Source organism: Giraffa tippelskirchi, chromosome 8 (assembly GCF_054371585.1).
Source record: "Giraffa tippelskirchi isolate mGirTip1 chromosome 8, T2T-mGirTip1v1.2.pri, whole genome shotgun sequence".
Lineage (NCBI taxonomy): Eukaryota > Metazoa > Chordata > Mammalia > Artiodactyla > Giraffidae > Giraffa > Giraffa tippelskirchi.
The window spans coordinates 91339972-91355113 of NC_137282.1; the positions used below are offsets into that span (position 1 = coordinate 91339972).

General features: G+C 38.9%; 1 protein-coding gene across 7 annotated transcripts in view; it reads left to right on the forward strand.

The window, feature by feature from the left end:
• The window catches only part of ISL1 (ISL LIM homeobox 1), a 104768-nt gene that overhangs the window by 12413 nt on the left and 77213 nt on the right, over positions 1-15142 (forward strand). For 3 of the 7 annotated variants that reach the window (XM_081517326.1, XM_081517327.1, XM_081517328.1), the window contains exons 6-7: positions 7075-7145; positions 11945-12051. The exons of 2 other annotated variants lie outside the window; for them this stretch is intronic. In XM_081517326.1, coding sequence (XP_081373452.1) covers positions 7075-7145; positions 11945-12051 — 178 coding nt within the window. Of the gene's footprint in view, positions 1-7074; positions 7146-11944; positions 12052-12858; positions 13036-15142 lie in introns of all 7 variants that reach the window. 2 more of the 7 variants (XR_014061226.1, XM_081517329.1) reach the window with 2 other exon arrangements.

Consider the following 15142-nt stretch of genomic DNA (forward strand, 5'->3'; position numbering starts at 1 on the left):
ATTAGACATGCCCGTTGATTACTTTGATTGTTGTGTCTAATTCTTGACAGAGGGGTAATAATTTGGCCGGCAGTAATAATGGCTTGTAGTCATCTGTTGAGAAAAGCAGGAGTTATGTCTTATCTCACAGGGATCGAGAAAGGCTCCCCCCCCCCTTTTTTTCTTTTCTTTCCTGTCTCACTCCTCTCGTCTCTTGAACCAAACTGGACTTTTTCAGCTTCCCATTCACTGTTTCTATTCACCTGTCTTTTCGATTTTCCTTTTTCCTCACCGTCATACCTGGGATATGTGCAAGGATGGCAGGTACAACATGAATACTGGCGTCAGGAGCCCAAAGTTATCCATTGCCCAGGCCCTAGTTTGAAAACTATTAAATCCTCTTCCCCAGGCATAGCCTTTAGTAGACACTTGAAAACCTTAGGGCTTAGAGACAGGGGGAATTAGGATTTGAATGCAGTGGAGGTACTTAAGTGAGGCACACATCTTTGTGATAGATTTTCATACTGACATTTATTTCTAAGGTTAGGTGTGTGGGGTGGGGGGGGTAAGGGGAGATATAAGGGGAGATACTATTGTATCTCCTGTGTAGATATCTGTCTATTCTGAAGTCCACAGCTCGAATTTAAGTACAGTAATTTGGGAGGGAAGTGTTGAATGATTTTGTTTCACTTGCTAGATTCAAGATATTTGCTGCCTGTTGGCTGAGAATGGATTGACTGGTAGATAGCATTCCAGTTCTTGTATTATTCATATGAAAGGTGTGTTCCCTTCTAGACTCCTCAGCATGTTCTCTAAAACGTGTAGCTGAGATGTCTTCTTGTTTGCAAACCATCTTCAGCACATACTCTCCTTTTCCCTGCACGCCTCTGGAGACCGAGTTTTGAGTGGTGCTCTTCTAATGAAATTCCTCCTGTTTGCCATTATCTTTGATCCTCCCTCCCCTTATTACTCTGAATTCTTCCTTCTGGACATTATGACTCATTTCCTCCAGCTTCTGCAAGCTAAAATTGAATGCAACCAAAAAACATCCAGGACACTCTCCTTAAATCAGAGAATCCATATCAACATCTATACTCAAAACAACTGGAATTTTTTCTTCCTGTTGTTTCAGAGCAATAACATCCTGTATTACAGTTTACTATATCTGTCTTTCCCTTTCATCAAATGGGCTTGGATTTTCTTACCATTTAGAAAGAAGATCCTCTCAAGTTAGAATCATATTTGAAGATTTTTTTTTTCTAGGTTGAAATAACACTTTCGGTTATTTGAGATTCTGTGTTGGTGTGTGCCCATTTCCCAATTCACAACTTTTTTGGAATTCAAGATTTTGTGATGGTCTGCTGCTCTTCACTCTGATCAACTTGTTAAACTCATCTATTGACTTCCCTTTCTGGTCTGCCTTACCTTTTGACTAAAAGGCACAACGTGGTTTTTAAGGTACCTCAAAGTACTTGATATTTTTCTAGCACCTTGAATTTTTAACCCTTAAAATCAGTCTAATTGAAATATCTTTTAAAGGTCCCATGTGGATTTTCCCTTTTCTTTTTTCTTAAAAAAGAGGGGAGAAAAAGTAGAAACTAGGTCCAAACCAGGAGAAGAGCTAAGTTTGGATGAAACCCGCCATTTTGGGTCTAATCTCACCCCTAATGCAAGTAAACTATCTAAACAGAAAGTACTTATTTTCTTATCTGTAAAGTTGAGGTTAGTCCACTTTTGTAAAGGAGATTTATAATCCAAATTAGGCTTGGGTTCTATTCATTAAGGACTATTTACTTCCTTGCTGCTAATCAACAATTAAAGATTATGTCACAACATGGAAAGTCAAATTTTCTTTGTGGGCACTGTGAGAAAGAGAGGATTTTTTTTTTTTCTTTTTTCTTTTTTTGTCTTTAAAGTGTTACTTTCAAAAATGACTCCAAATCCTGAATTCTCATTAACTATTTAAAATAAAAACAATTAACTTGTACAGTGTGAGTTGGTGTTTTAAGGTAAAATGCAAGTAGTTAATTCAGGGCGCTGGCAGCCGATTCTGTTTACTGATCTTTTCTGATTGTTGTTTTCTTGATAACCGAGCAAGCCACTGAATGGCTGTTTGAGCCCAGGCGCCACAAACATAAACTTCACAGCTTACAATGTCCCAAGTCGTGATGGAGGATCTCTCCACACCTCCCGGAGACTTCTGAAGTGTAGACAGAGAAGTTGGTTCATGGGGAGCGAAGGAGGGGGAGGGGCGGGAGGGGAGGCTGCTGAGTGTTTGCTGGGAGCATTGCTACTATCACATCTTTTAATTTTTATGGCGCTTAAGCTGTTGGCTCAGAGAAGCCAGTCTCTGTGCCTTGGAGAAGCCAGGCTCTCCCAGGAACCGCACTTAAAGGCTACTTGATTCTTTTAAATTTTTTACAATTTATTTTGCAAGTCTTTCTGCATAATTATGCCTCTGCAAAAGCGCTCAGCAATGATAAGCAAAGCGTTCTAAAAACAAAACCATTTTTCCCCCAAAAGAGGACGCCTATGATTTTGGGAGGGGGGTGGGGCATGGGGGTAGGAGGATTGTGGGGTAAGATTGCTTTCCACCAGGTAGGAAAAAAGGCACCTTGACCTGAGCTTTAGGACAGCCGCAGGCAGAGATTCTGCTCAGCCCCCTGCACGCCTAGGACCCTCTTTCCCTTCCACTGAGCAAAAATTAGTGCTCATTTTAAGGCGATGTTATTTGTGGATTTGATTGAATTGCAACTTATTTTTCCGGTCTTTCTAGGGGGTTCTCCCCACTGGTGTGTTTCTCACGTCCAGAGAGTAGAGCAGAGCCGGGCTGCACTCGGGTTTGGGTGTTAAGAACGGGGGGCCGGGGGGGGGGGCGAGGGGGAACCCGACACCGGTCTAACCAGCCCTGTGACTCCCGCAGGCAAGCTAGCCCTTGATCCCTTAACGTAGGGACAATCGTGGCACCGGAGAGGAAAAAAGGGTGTTGCTGGCCCCTTCTCTTTCAGGGGTTGATCAGGTTGGCAGATCTGGAGGGCTAATCCAAACAAGGCGCTTGACTTGTGAGGTCGCGAGTCTAGACAGAGCTGGTGGCTCGGCGGCTCCTTATCTTTCCCTGGAATCAGCCGAAGAGGCGCTCCCCGGGCCACTGCGCCCGGCTCGCCCGGGCCGGAGCCACCGCGCGGCGCAGACGGCACAACAAACACAGCACCTGAGGCTTTACAGCTCGCTTTATTGTTTAATGGGGAGGGCCGCGAAGCAGTCATTTGTTTTCTCGGCCCCCGAACCGGGCGGTTCTGCGTGGCGGCGGGCCTCGGACCCCGGGTGGGGTGCTCGCTAGCCCCGCCGTCCGCTCGGTGTCCTCGGGACCCCCCGCGCGCGTGGCGGCTACCCGGTCTCGCATCCCCCGGGGCCGAGGCCAGCCGGAGACCCCAGAGCTGCCCGCATCTGGATCTGAACCCGGGGAGCGAGGGGGGTGGAGGGGCTGTGGGAGAAAGCTCCGCGTGAGGTGTCCTGGACTGCTCCGGTATCTCCTCCTGCTGCCTGGAAATGACAGTTTTGTGCTATCACCACTTATGGTCTTCGGGGTCAGTGGGCTCTGACTCAAGGGCGATCGATGAAAACATTTAGTTCAGTAATAAGCTTCTCCTCACCGCCCCCCACCATGTACCGAGAAAGATGCGTCACCATCTTGGACGGAGTGTCCCTGAGCGGCGAGCGCCCTTTCTTTTCCCAGCAAGCACAGAAAGTGGCGTGACTTTCTTGTGTTTTCGTGACCACTTCACTGGGCACACCGTGGAATCCTGCCTTGATCGTCCAACTGGCTTCCACTACAGAGAGGCTAACACTGCCGTCCACTTGGGAGCCGGGGGACCACTGGGACAAGTGCTTGCCCTTTTCGGAATGACGAATAACCCAGCTTGGGGATTTATAATCCAGGATTTTCTGGCTTGCATTTCAAATTAATTGAGTACGGTTAAATTAATTATAATTTTGGTCCTTCCCTGTGGGGTTTTTCTCTTGTTTCAAAAAGAAGGGAGAGTTTCTAGTTACATCTGGTTACTCACTATTCCAGTTTGCAAACATTGTGTGTATGTGTCCTTGGCAAGGAGCAGATAATACTGCTTCTGTTTAAAAACTAACCATCAATGGAGGTCAGGAAATTTGGTTATGTGCTTCATGTGATGGTAATACAGACAACCCCATCTCCCAGCTTTGAGGTAGATGAGTTCACATCATGTTCTTCCCTGCCTGGTCTCAGTCTCACCAAAGTGTCAAATGAAAAAAGACAAAACTCAAGTTTTCGTGAAATGAAAGCATTTCCATAGGGAGCTTAAAATAATTTTTTCTTTCTCCAGAAAATATTCCTTAACTATAACTCAGGCACTGACTTTCCTTTTTCTCATGGGTAAGAATTGCTGTTTATTTTGAACTGTCACAAATACAATGTGTTGCTTGAAACTTGTTAAACTTAGCAGGTATATGGAGATAATACTAGACAGGCCACTGAATATGATAAGGTAAAATATGGTGGGAATGAACTTTTAGGGGCTATGAAGGAATTTACTTTTTCCCAATAGCTTTTCAATTAATCTCTTCAAAATGTTTCAACTATTTTTTCACAACATTTCTGTAATATCATACAGTAAACAATTGTTCAAGGTGCATTAAAGACATGACTAGCAAAATGCTACTTGTGCAGGTACTGGTCTTCAATTATTTTGATAATTTAGATTGCATGTAGTCTCAATTAGTTTTAGGTAAGACTTTTTACCTTAGTTAAAAAAAAAAATGCCCACACTTAGTTAAAAACATATTTTGTCTTAGAAATTGCAATAATTACTTACTAGATCAAATATTGATTTGTTTTATTATATACAGGAGGTTTGTTGTAGAAATAGGTTTAGCATAGTAAAAGGAATATCTGACTTTGGGAGAAAACTATCAGGAAATAGAAAAAAAAAGTTATATTTGGGAAGAGAGCATATATTACTTTGAAACAGTATATTTTAAGCAATAAAAGAGAAAGTGTCTGTTGGCCAAATAGTTAAAATCCCATGTTAAATTCACAGACTATAATTGATTGTTATTTAAAATTGTGTAACAGTTGTCCAAAATTTTTTGTTGTGGGGATATAAGTTCTCAAGAAGAAATACTTGAAATAAAAACAAACTGGCAACCTAAATAACATTTAAGATTTAATTCATCAAACAAAATGAGTGACTTTATTTGTAAAATACAATAATTTTCTTCCATTAATGATGAGTGCAGATGTCTAAAATGATTAAATGTAGAGAATACTTTATTGTCAGTTTCTGGAGAATGAAACTGATTATCATTTTCTGGAGAGTAAAAGTGCAGAGTAAATTCTGAAATCATTCATTTACTTTCTTTAGTAATGTATGGAAATACTTTAGAGACTTATTGCTTAGACTTTCATTTTTGTATCAAAGTACATTTCCTATTTTAAGACTATGCTATATCTTTGAAGACTTTGCAACTTCAGAGATACTTTTCACTGTGGCATTTTATGCATGACCAAATATCTACCTATTTACCAGAAGTTGAACACTTGGATGAAGGATTGTGTATCACCAATAAAAATTCACCTTTTAGCTCTATTATCCCATCAATGGATTCATAGGTCTCATTAATGTTAATGGAAAATGTCCTTTTGTGACATTTGCAAAACAGGGCTTGGAGATATTTCACCCAGCAATGTCTTTATAGCAAATATGTCAAGGCCAAAACGACCTAAGAAGTAATTTCAATCACATTTGGGCCTACATAATGTATTAATCTCACAGGTGAAAATGAGCACATGAAGTGGTAAGATTAGAATTGACTTTAAAAACAAACACATTTTTTTTTAAAGGCCTGAAAATATTTCCCCCATCTTTTAGAATTCTGGGAGTAACCCTTATTAGTTACCTGATAGTTTAGAAATTTTCCTGCCAGGCAAATCATATAACTTCTCTACCACTGAGATCTAGGACCAAAGCTGGTCCTAGAAATACTGCTTACTCACTATATAGGAACTTGTTTTTAATGAATTATTTACTGAAATTTGAGTGATGCTTTATTTATTTGTTTTCATTTTGTAGTGGTGATGGACTCTGTGAAATCATTCTTGTGGATAAATGTGTGCATTTGTAATGTGTATTATGGTAGCCTTTGGCCGTTGGCATAGAGTTTTCTCTAGGGCCAAGCCAAGTGGCTGTATTAGAATAGAATCTGTAACATTCCAGAATTGAATGATGGTCAAAGAGTATAAATGATACATGTTGTTCATTGTGAATGTTGTTTTGGTTATATTCAAGTTAAACTCTTCTAGAATCACTGTACTGACAAAGAGTATTTTAAGTCTTCTTTATAGGGAGTATCAGGGAAGGAGGCTGTTTCTCCTAGAGCAAGAGAAGCATAGTGGTTGTTTCTGCCATGACAAGACACTTTTCTATCTGTAAAGCACTTTACAGTCATTAGTTATGCATGAGAGCCACTGAGCCTGTATTCCTAATGACCTCTCTACCTGTTTCTCAGCACAATTCTCAGTTCCCTTGTCTTTCCCTCATATGTGTAAGAGCAGAACATCAAAGAAGCAATACTTTGTCCTCTATGGCTTTAGTGAGGACTACATTAGATCAGAGAATGAAAATTGTTTTATAGACATTTTCAGTGAGGTCCGCTCTCCTTACTTCCAGGAAGTGAAGGGAGATGCTGAATGGTGAAGTTGGTGAGTTCAGTTGACTACTAGCAACACTGTACCTAAGCTCCTTAAATAAGGGACTCTTAAACTTTTTGATTTCAGGACCCCTTTAAACTCTTTAAAATTATTGAGAATCTCATAAAGTTTTGGTTTATGTGAGTTATATTTGTCATTGTTTATAAATTTTAAGTGATACTTTTGAAATATTTATTATTTGAAATAATATGACATAGGATCATATAAATTACTTTTTAATGAAAAATAAGTATAGATTGCAAAGCAAAAAATCTAGTGAGAAGAGTGGTATACAATTTTCTGTTTTTGCAAACCTTTTAGATATCTAGCTTAAAGAAGACAGGTTAATTCTCATATCTGCTTCCTCATTCCAGCTGTGGTCATATCATACATCCTGTAGCCTCTGGAAAAGTTCATGTCCTCATAAGAGAATGAAAGTTACAAGGTAAAAAATGTCTTAGCATTATTATTATGAAAAGACTTTTGACCTCATAGACCCCCCTGAAAAAGTTTCAGTGATACCTCCTCAGAGGTCCCCAGATCACATAGTGAGAACCTTTGCCTTAAAAATGTGCTTTTACAAAAGGATTATAGAGAAGCTACTGCTTGGGGGAATTTAATTGCTTAGGTTAAGTTCTAGTGATGCAGGTTTGCTTTCAAGGCAAATCTTGGTTGCAGTTTTACTTTGTGACTTTTCAATTCCGTTATCAAACACTGATCTGAAAGTTGTTTAGATCCAGGGCCTTGAAGAAAAAAAAAAATACTGTGATGTTATATAACTGAAGATTTAAGACTTCTTTCGTAGAACTTTTAGGAGAAACAGACCCATGAGTGTGGACTAGCAAATGTCATATGTGCAGACTCATTTCTCCTTTACTTTAGTGAAGTTGGAGGATGATGAGCACAGAAATCCATAGCAAATAATTCTGACTTGATGTATGTGAGAATTGCTAGCCACAGCATTTTGAGACAACAAATTAAAAATGACGGTTATAATTTGAAAAAGTCATTTGGATTTAGGAATGAGATAAGCTTGTGAGATGAAAGGCTAAAGTCTAGAAAAATAACAACTCAAGGATCACAGTGGTTCAGGCAGGGGATAGAATTTTTTGATTTGGCAGGAAGAGAACAGAAGGAATTGGTCTGAAAAATACTCTGAGAAACTAACTGATGTGGAGCAGACTGGCAATTGTCTCATCAGAATGTGTTTTTCCCTTTTCATAAGCTCTTGAATAATAGGCTCATATCCCAGCTTCCCTTACAGGGGTGTGTTGGGGGAGGGGACACATGATTACATCCTTAACAGTGGAATCTAAGCAGAAATAATGTAGGTTATTCTAGGCTTGGGGATGTGCTTCATTCATGTTTTCTTTTTCCTCTGAACTAGCTGGAGCCCACGAAAGTCCAGCTTTGAAAGGACAGATGATGAAAGTCCCCTATGGGTATGGTGGCTCAGCATGATAGAAATAACTTATGTTCTAAATAATTTCAGGGACTGGCATGCCCAGCTTCCCAGTGGAGCCTGAAATAGCTCAAACTATAAGTGAGAAGTAATTTTTTTATCTTCTTTAAGCCACTAAGTTATTTTTAGGTCTATTTATTACATCAGCCTCAGTTCAGTTCAGTTCAGTCTCTCAGTTGTATCCGACTTTGCAACCCCATGAATTGCATCACGCCAGGCCTCCCTGTCCATCACCAACTCCCGGAGTTTACCCAAACTCATGTCCATCGAGTCAGTAATGCCATCCAGCCATCTCATCGTCTGTCGTCCCCTTCTCCTCCTGCCCCCAATCCTTCCAAGCATCAGGGTCTTTTCCAATGAGTCAACTCTTCGGATGAGGTGGCCAAAATATTGGAGTTTTAGCTTCTACATCAGCCTAGCCTTACCCTAATACAATAGGAGATAGACTAGAGCGTTGAGGTAGTGAGAAATCAAAGGATGGTTCTAAAGTTCTGAATCTGAATGACAGATTCTGAATGAATCATGTATTTATTTACTGAGTCATTCACTCATTCATTAACCCATTATAATTCTGATCTTGTAGTTACTTCATCCTATGTACTGTTTTATATGTTGGCTATATAGCGATAAACAGGAAGCTTTCATGAAATGTATATTTTTGTGATGCATTTAAATGGCATACAAATAAATGCACACTACAGTGAAAGCAATAATAAATGCTCTGAAGAAAAATCAAGCATATTTTAGAAAGGGAGACAGAATTTGAGGTAGAGTGATCAAGTACAACTTCTTGGAAGAGGTGACATTTGAAGACATAGTGAGCACTAGAAAAAATGAAAATGAGATAATATATGTACAGTATCAATTCAATATACTGAAACTGTATATCTCAGTTTTAATATGCCCTTGATGTACAGAAAGAAATGATCAGTATTAGAGAGGTAGCTGTAAATTATTAACTTAAATAACTTAGTGAAAACAAAAGAATCTCTGTAGAATTAAAAAAAAAGCAGGAAGACACAAGGAAAACAGTAATTCATCAGAGATACGTTTGGAAGAAAAGTGACTGGAAAGGTATAAGGAAAAAAGAAAGACAAAGCAACGTGAGAAATAAGTGAAGAGATCAGGGTGGTGATGAAGAAAAATAAATGACAATAGAAGTGTCTCAGGAACTGAAGCCAGAAGCCTTCAAAGGGGCAGGTATGAAAAGCTGTGCCCCATACATCAGAAAGATCGAGGAAGATAAGGACAGAGAAAATGCCTTTGAACTTGGCTGAATTGAGATCATTGGATACCATAAAGAGGCAAAGATGGAAGCCAGATTTAGGAGGGGAATTAAGGGGAAAATATTTTAAATATAGTTCATCTAACTCTTCACCATTGTTATTGGACATTTATTGAGTGCAGTGATTCTATAGAGTGCTGCTCTGATAACCAAAGTATTCGCTGAGTCCAGTTACCAGTTCTGTGAAGAGGGACAGAAGTACCAGAGCCTGGTACTTCTATTTTAGAAGGGCTCTGGAGGACAGAGTTACCTAAAACGTTTTTAATCCCTTTGGCCGTCTGGCTTTGCTGAGTTTAGGAAGACTCAAGTATCCACAATCTAAGCAGACAAACCAATTAGATGTTAAAATCCCAGAGGCTAGAACTAAGCTGTCAAAAGAGTGAGCGTGGAGAGGAGGTCATTATGCAGTAATTTTAAGAACCTAGGCAAAAACCTAAAAGAGAAAAAGACATATTGGCATGTTGTAAAACTCTTTGAGAGGTTAGCAATTTGCTTGGTTTTGTTGACAGTAGGCTAGAATAGATGATGTTTCATCAGAAAGTAGGATTTCTTGGACTGTGTATTATCATGCTATTGAAAACTCAGCAGAAAAGACTTTGAAAAAAAGCAAAAGGTTTGAAAATCACCTGAAGTAAGGAAAAAAATACTTGGGCCTTAGAAACTCAAGTGGCAAGATGCAAAGCCCTCATATATGTTGTCTTATAACTCATCATCCAGCTGATGTTTTGCCAGTCTGAAAACACCACAGAATCAGGTGGTATATTGGTTTGCATCACAGAGGTGTCCGTGGGAAGAGAAAGCCAGTGGTAATATCTGCCATAATTTGCCTCTCATCAAATGGTTGCCTACCAAGAATATATATTTCTGTTAGTTTTATTTTACTCTCTGAAAAATGGTAGAGTGTATATATACCACTACAGATGTGCATAAAATGTAAACACTGTGGAGGGAAAAGTAGAGTCTAAATCTATTAACGTAAAAACATACTATGTATTAATAGTTAAATAATTTTAAAAGATTAAATACTTTTAATTCAGTACTTGCAGTATACACAAGAAGGTAAACCATAAAATCTTTGTTAAAGGAAGGAATGGATGGAGGAAGAAGCGAAAGGCTTATGTGATTATAAGGGCCAACATAGAGGAAATAGGAAACCTCATCCAATGCGTAAATGCACAAGGTATAGTATGGAAAAGTGTGTAAAGACAGAGCAAAGGACTTTAGTAGGGATAGTTGAATTAGTCAGTTTTGAAAATGTTACATCTTGGTGAGTTCTTTAATACTGTTATCCCCTAAAATGAGAGAGATCCCATCTCTCCCCATCCCCGAGCTCTAATTCTGAGATTGTGTTAAAGTGCATCAAACAATAAAATGAAGACACCTCCATAACTGTAAAGGTTTTAGTTATTCTTTTCTTTGTGGAATCCAGAATTGGCATATAAAATACTTTCCAATATAATCTTCTGTTTTCTTTTTAATGTAATATCATTTGTGTTCATCTGATGAACCTTCTAAAATACGCATCATGTAAAAAGTATATTAATAATGTAAATGTAATTTACCTCTTATAACTAAATTAATTTGATATCACCTGATATTAGTTGTCTTTTTTTTCAAAGACAAAGTCTTGGTTGTTTCTCTTTGTGGAAAAAAAATGCCACAGCAATCCAAACTACATTCGTTTTCAGAAAAGTGGCTCTCTGAAACCAATTGATTAGAGAGAAAATCATTTTTCTTCAAAATGAGTGATGATAAATCTATTTTTATGCTTGAGAGTTAATGAGAATTGTTTTCTTACCTACTACCCGCTATCTCAGAATGGCAGCTCTGAATCTCTCACTATTGCTTAGCAAGATTGTATGAGCATCATAGTCTAGAAAGTTATAGAGTTAAATAAATGTCTTGGTCTTGGCATGATGCAATAAACCCTCAGAAGGAAACATGCCAATAAATTCACAACAGTTAGACTCTTTACATGAGTCTCCAAACCTCTTAGCATTCAATTAGCTCTGTGGCAAGCCGTGCATAAGCCAGATGGGTGGCTAGATGACACAGGCAGTGAATGAGAACTTTTGTCACCCATCCTATGAAGTTTAGGCATGTTCTAACTGTGCCTAGAAGCCTTATCCTCAATGAATCAAGGCTTCTATTGCTATCTGTAGCTATTGATCTGTAACACATATTCTTATATGCAACATGAATGCATATGGAGTAAGAGAAAGACAGGAGGGCTTTTGAGTCATTAACAAGGTTGAAGTTTGCTGTTAGTAAAATAATTATACATTTAAATAGTCAGTTGGTATTGGGAACAAAGTGTAAGGCAGATAAGCAAATGGTTCTTTTTTTCCCCCCCTTTCCCCCTTCTTGTCACTAAAATGATGCTTTATGGGTATTTGGCTTTCTAAACTATTCTACTATATGTGTGTGCTCATTGCTTCAGTCGTGTCTGACTCTTTGCATCCCATGGACGGAGCTCACTCGATTCCTTTGTCCCTAGGATTCTCCAAAGGCAAGAATACTGGAGTGGGTTGCCATTTCCACCTCCAGAGGATCTTCCCAACCCAGAGAACAAACCGGAGTCTCCTGCAGCTCCTGCATTCACAGGTGGATTCTCTACCACTTGAGCCACCTGGGAAGTCCCACACTCTTCTACTATAGTTGTTATTTAGTGGTGTCTTCTGTGTACCAGGATTAGGTGCTAGTCTTATATTGTTCCCCTTTCTCATCCACACACAGTTAAGATAAGTTCATTCCATTCTGCAGAAGAGGAAGGTAATGACCAGTCAAGAAAACTTGCCCAAGGTCTCAGAATTTCCAAAATAGGCACAATGATATTTAAATTAAGTTGCATATGTAATTTTCATAACAAAACTCAATTTAGATGTACTCATTCACAAGAAGTTTGTACTGTTGACATGCAATGAGGAAAAACCTAAAAAGCTTTAAATGTTGCTTTTTGACATCATCAATAATTTTTTTCCCTTGAAAAACAAACCCTCCAGATCATCAAAAAGAATACTGTTTAGGCACAACAAAGTATTTGTGGATATTACTGATGCCAGGTACAGCTATCTGGATCAATTTCAGCTTCTAGAATGTACCATATTTGTTTGGTTTTATATTCTTTTTATTGTCCCCCACTTTGGCCCTCTACAGGAATTATTTCCTATAATGCACCATGGTGGTGGTTTAGTCACTAAGTCATGTCTGACTCTTTGCGACCCCATGGACTGTAGCTTGCCAAGCTCCTCTGTCCATGGGATTCTCCAGGCCAGAATGCTGGAGTGAGTTGCCATTTCCTTCTCCAGGGGATCTTCCCAACCCCGGTCTCCTGCCCTGGAGGCAGATAAATACTGACTGAGCTATGAGGGTAGATTAGATAATGCAGTCTAATCCCTATTTACCCCTCAGTTTCTTGGTTCAGATGTCATTTCCTCAAGAGAAGGATGTCATGTGCCCCAGCTTTGTGCTGCCATCACAGACTGCACTTGCCTCCTTGCATGCTTGTATCTCCTCCTTGAATGTAAGCCTCCAGAGTGTCTGTTTTCTTCAGCCTTGTATCCCCAGAACCAGCCCATTGCAGAGAAGGTACTCAAATATTTATTTACTGTACATACATTAAAGTACAAGCAAATATCAGACCTGCTGAAGTCAGATGAGAACTGTACTGTTTTATTAAGGGCTAGAGAAGAACAGAAAAAGAGGGCTATTTCAAAGTCATGACTGGACCTTAATAAAATGATGATGATGATGGTGAGGAGAGATGTGTGATGTAGAGCAAAGACGGAATCAGGCAGCAGTCTTGGATATGAACACTTGCTGTTTGACCTTGGATATGTTACTTAGCTTCTTGGAACTTGTCTCCACATGTCTAGGAATGGCTTGTTAGGTTAGTTTGATGTGTGGCTGCTATGTAGGATGATTATTGTATTCTGAAGGGTGTGAGAAAAGTATTCTCTTGAATGAATGTACTTGGTTCTTTGCAGCTTTTTCTTTGTTCCTTATTGAAATAGATACTGAGCCTTTGTGTTTTTTTCTAATTTTTATTTTTTTACACTTGTTTTCCTTTCTCTGGTTATAGTTTCCTTCATGAGAATCCTTGTATACATAAACTTCTATGGCTTCCCTTAACTGAGGAGAATATGCAACGTTAAAAGGATTTTAGCAAATGACTAAAAGACAATTTAAAAAATTACACCACCCTACCTAGCACAACCCATTTCCTTTTTACATATAACTTCCCACAAGCACAGATTCTCATATAGTTATGATTATAAAGTATATGTATACCTATATTTACTGTATATATATTAAAGTATGAGTGAATATCAGATTATATCAATATCATATATACATTTATATACATTGTTTTCTACCCTTTCTACTCAATATCCCATAGTAAGTGTTATGTGCCCTTCCAGAATCAAAAACACCTTGGGAAAATGGCTCTATTACATCAGTGGTTCTTTAAGCCGTTTTCATTGGTGACCATTACACAGTCTTAATGCAGTAGTCCATTTAACATTTATTGTGTGCTTAATTATTTCATCGCCTTTCTTGTGACATAGACTCCTAACCTTTTAATTATGGCAAAATATTCAAGAGGTTAATAAAACAAGCCCCAGAGGAGCTTCTGGTACAATGCAGTGGCACAGGCTTATTTCCTTGGCTGAAATCTGATTGTGTGAAAGAATAGTGTGCACCTCCGTGTAGGCTAGCAATTCCGCCATCAGATAAATGATTGTGCCTTCAGTGGGCTGGCTCCCTTTATTTGAGCTACTGGTTGTGGAGCTGAGAAACAGAAGCCTGCATGGAGAATGAAGGCCCAGACTTTTTTTTTTTTTAACTGAAATGTCAAGCTATGTGACTATGCCCGGCAGAAGACGACCCCCTGCGAAATGTGATAAGCCCCAGGCCTGCTCCATACACTCCACTGAAAATGCCGTGGGAGGGCTTCCCAGGCTGATGGAACTAATGACAGTAATAGCTCTGGGTAATTTGTCTTTTCCCTTACTGTGCACATTCTCTACATGGGGTGCACTTTACACCTACCACCAGGCTCACATCTGGAATGCTACCACCCTCTCAGGCCTGATTCAGCTAGGTCGAATTCTCCTGTAAAGCAAATCTGACCTCTAATTTTCTTAATAATTCAGGATTATGCTAATGTTACTCAGCAACCAGTGAAGAACAGTACAGGAGCACTGAAGAAAGCTTAAGCCAGCGTATTGGGCGCATGACCAAGTTTTCCCTGCATATTGAGTTAGAAGTGTTTTCCTCTATATCCTTCTAAGAGAGAAAACGTACATTTTGGAAAAATGTGTAATTTACATTATTTCTACGTCATTTCCGGTTGTAGGACATCCTCTGCTTAAGAATTGTTCTGTTTCTTTTCCTTGGTAAACAGATTTTCTACAGAGGATTTATAAGAATCCTAACGATAGGTTTGGGTTTTTAATTCTAACTGTAAAAGATACTTAGATAGTTAAAGAGACTGACAAAATAATTTCAGGAATAGATAAAGCAGACCTCACAGCAGCTTAATCTCATAAATGCAGAGTGCTTTCAGGAAAATTTTAACAATAAAAATCCTGTTTTAGTGCTGGTTCCATAACAAGAAGACTCTACTTTTCATATATTTATATCTCATATTTTCTGTATATATGTAAAAAATAGCCATATTATTAAAAGTGTG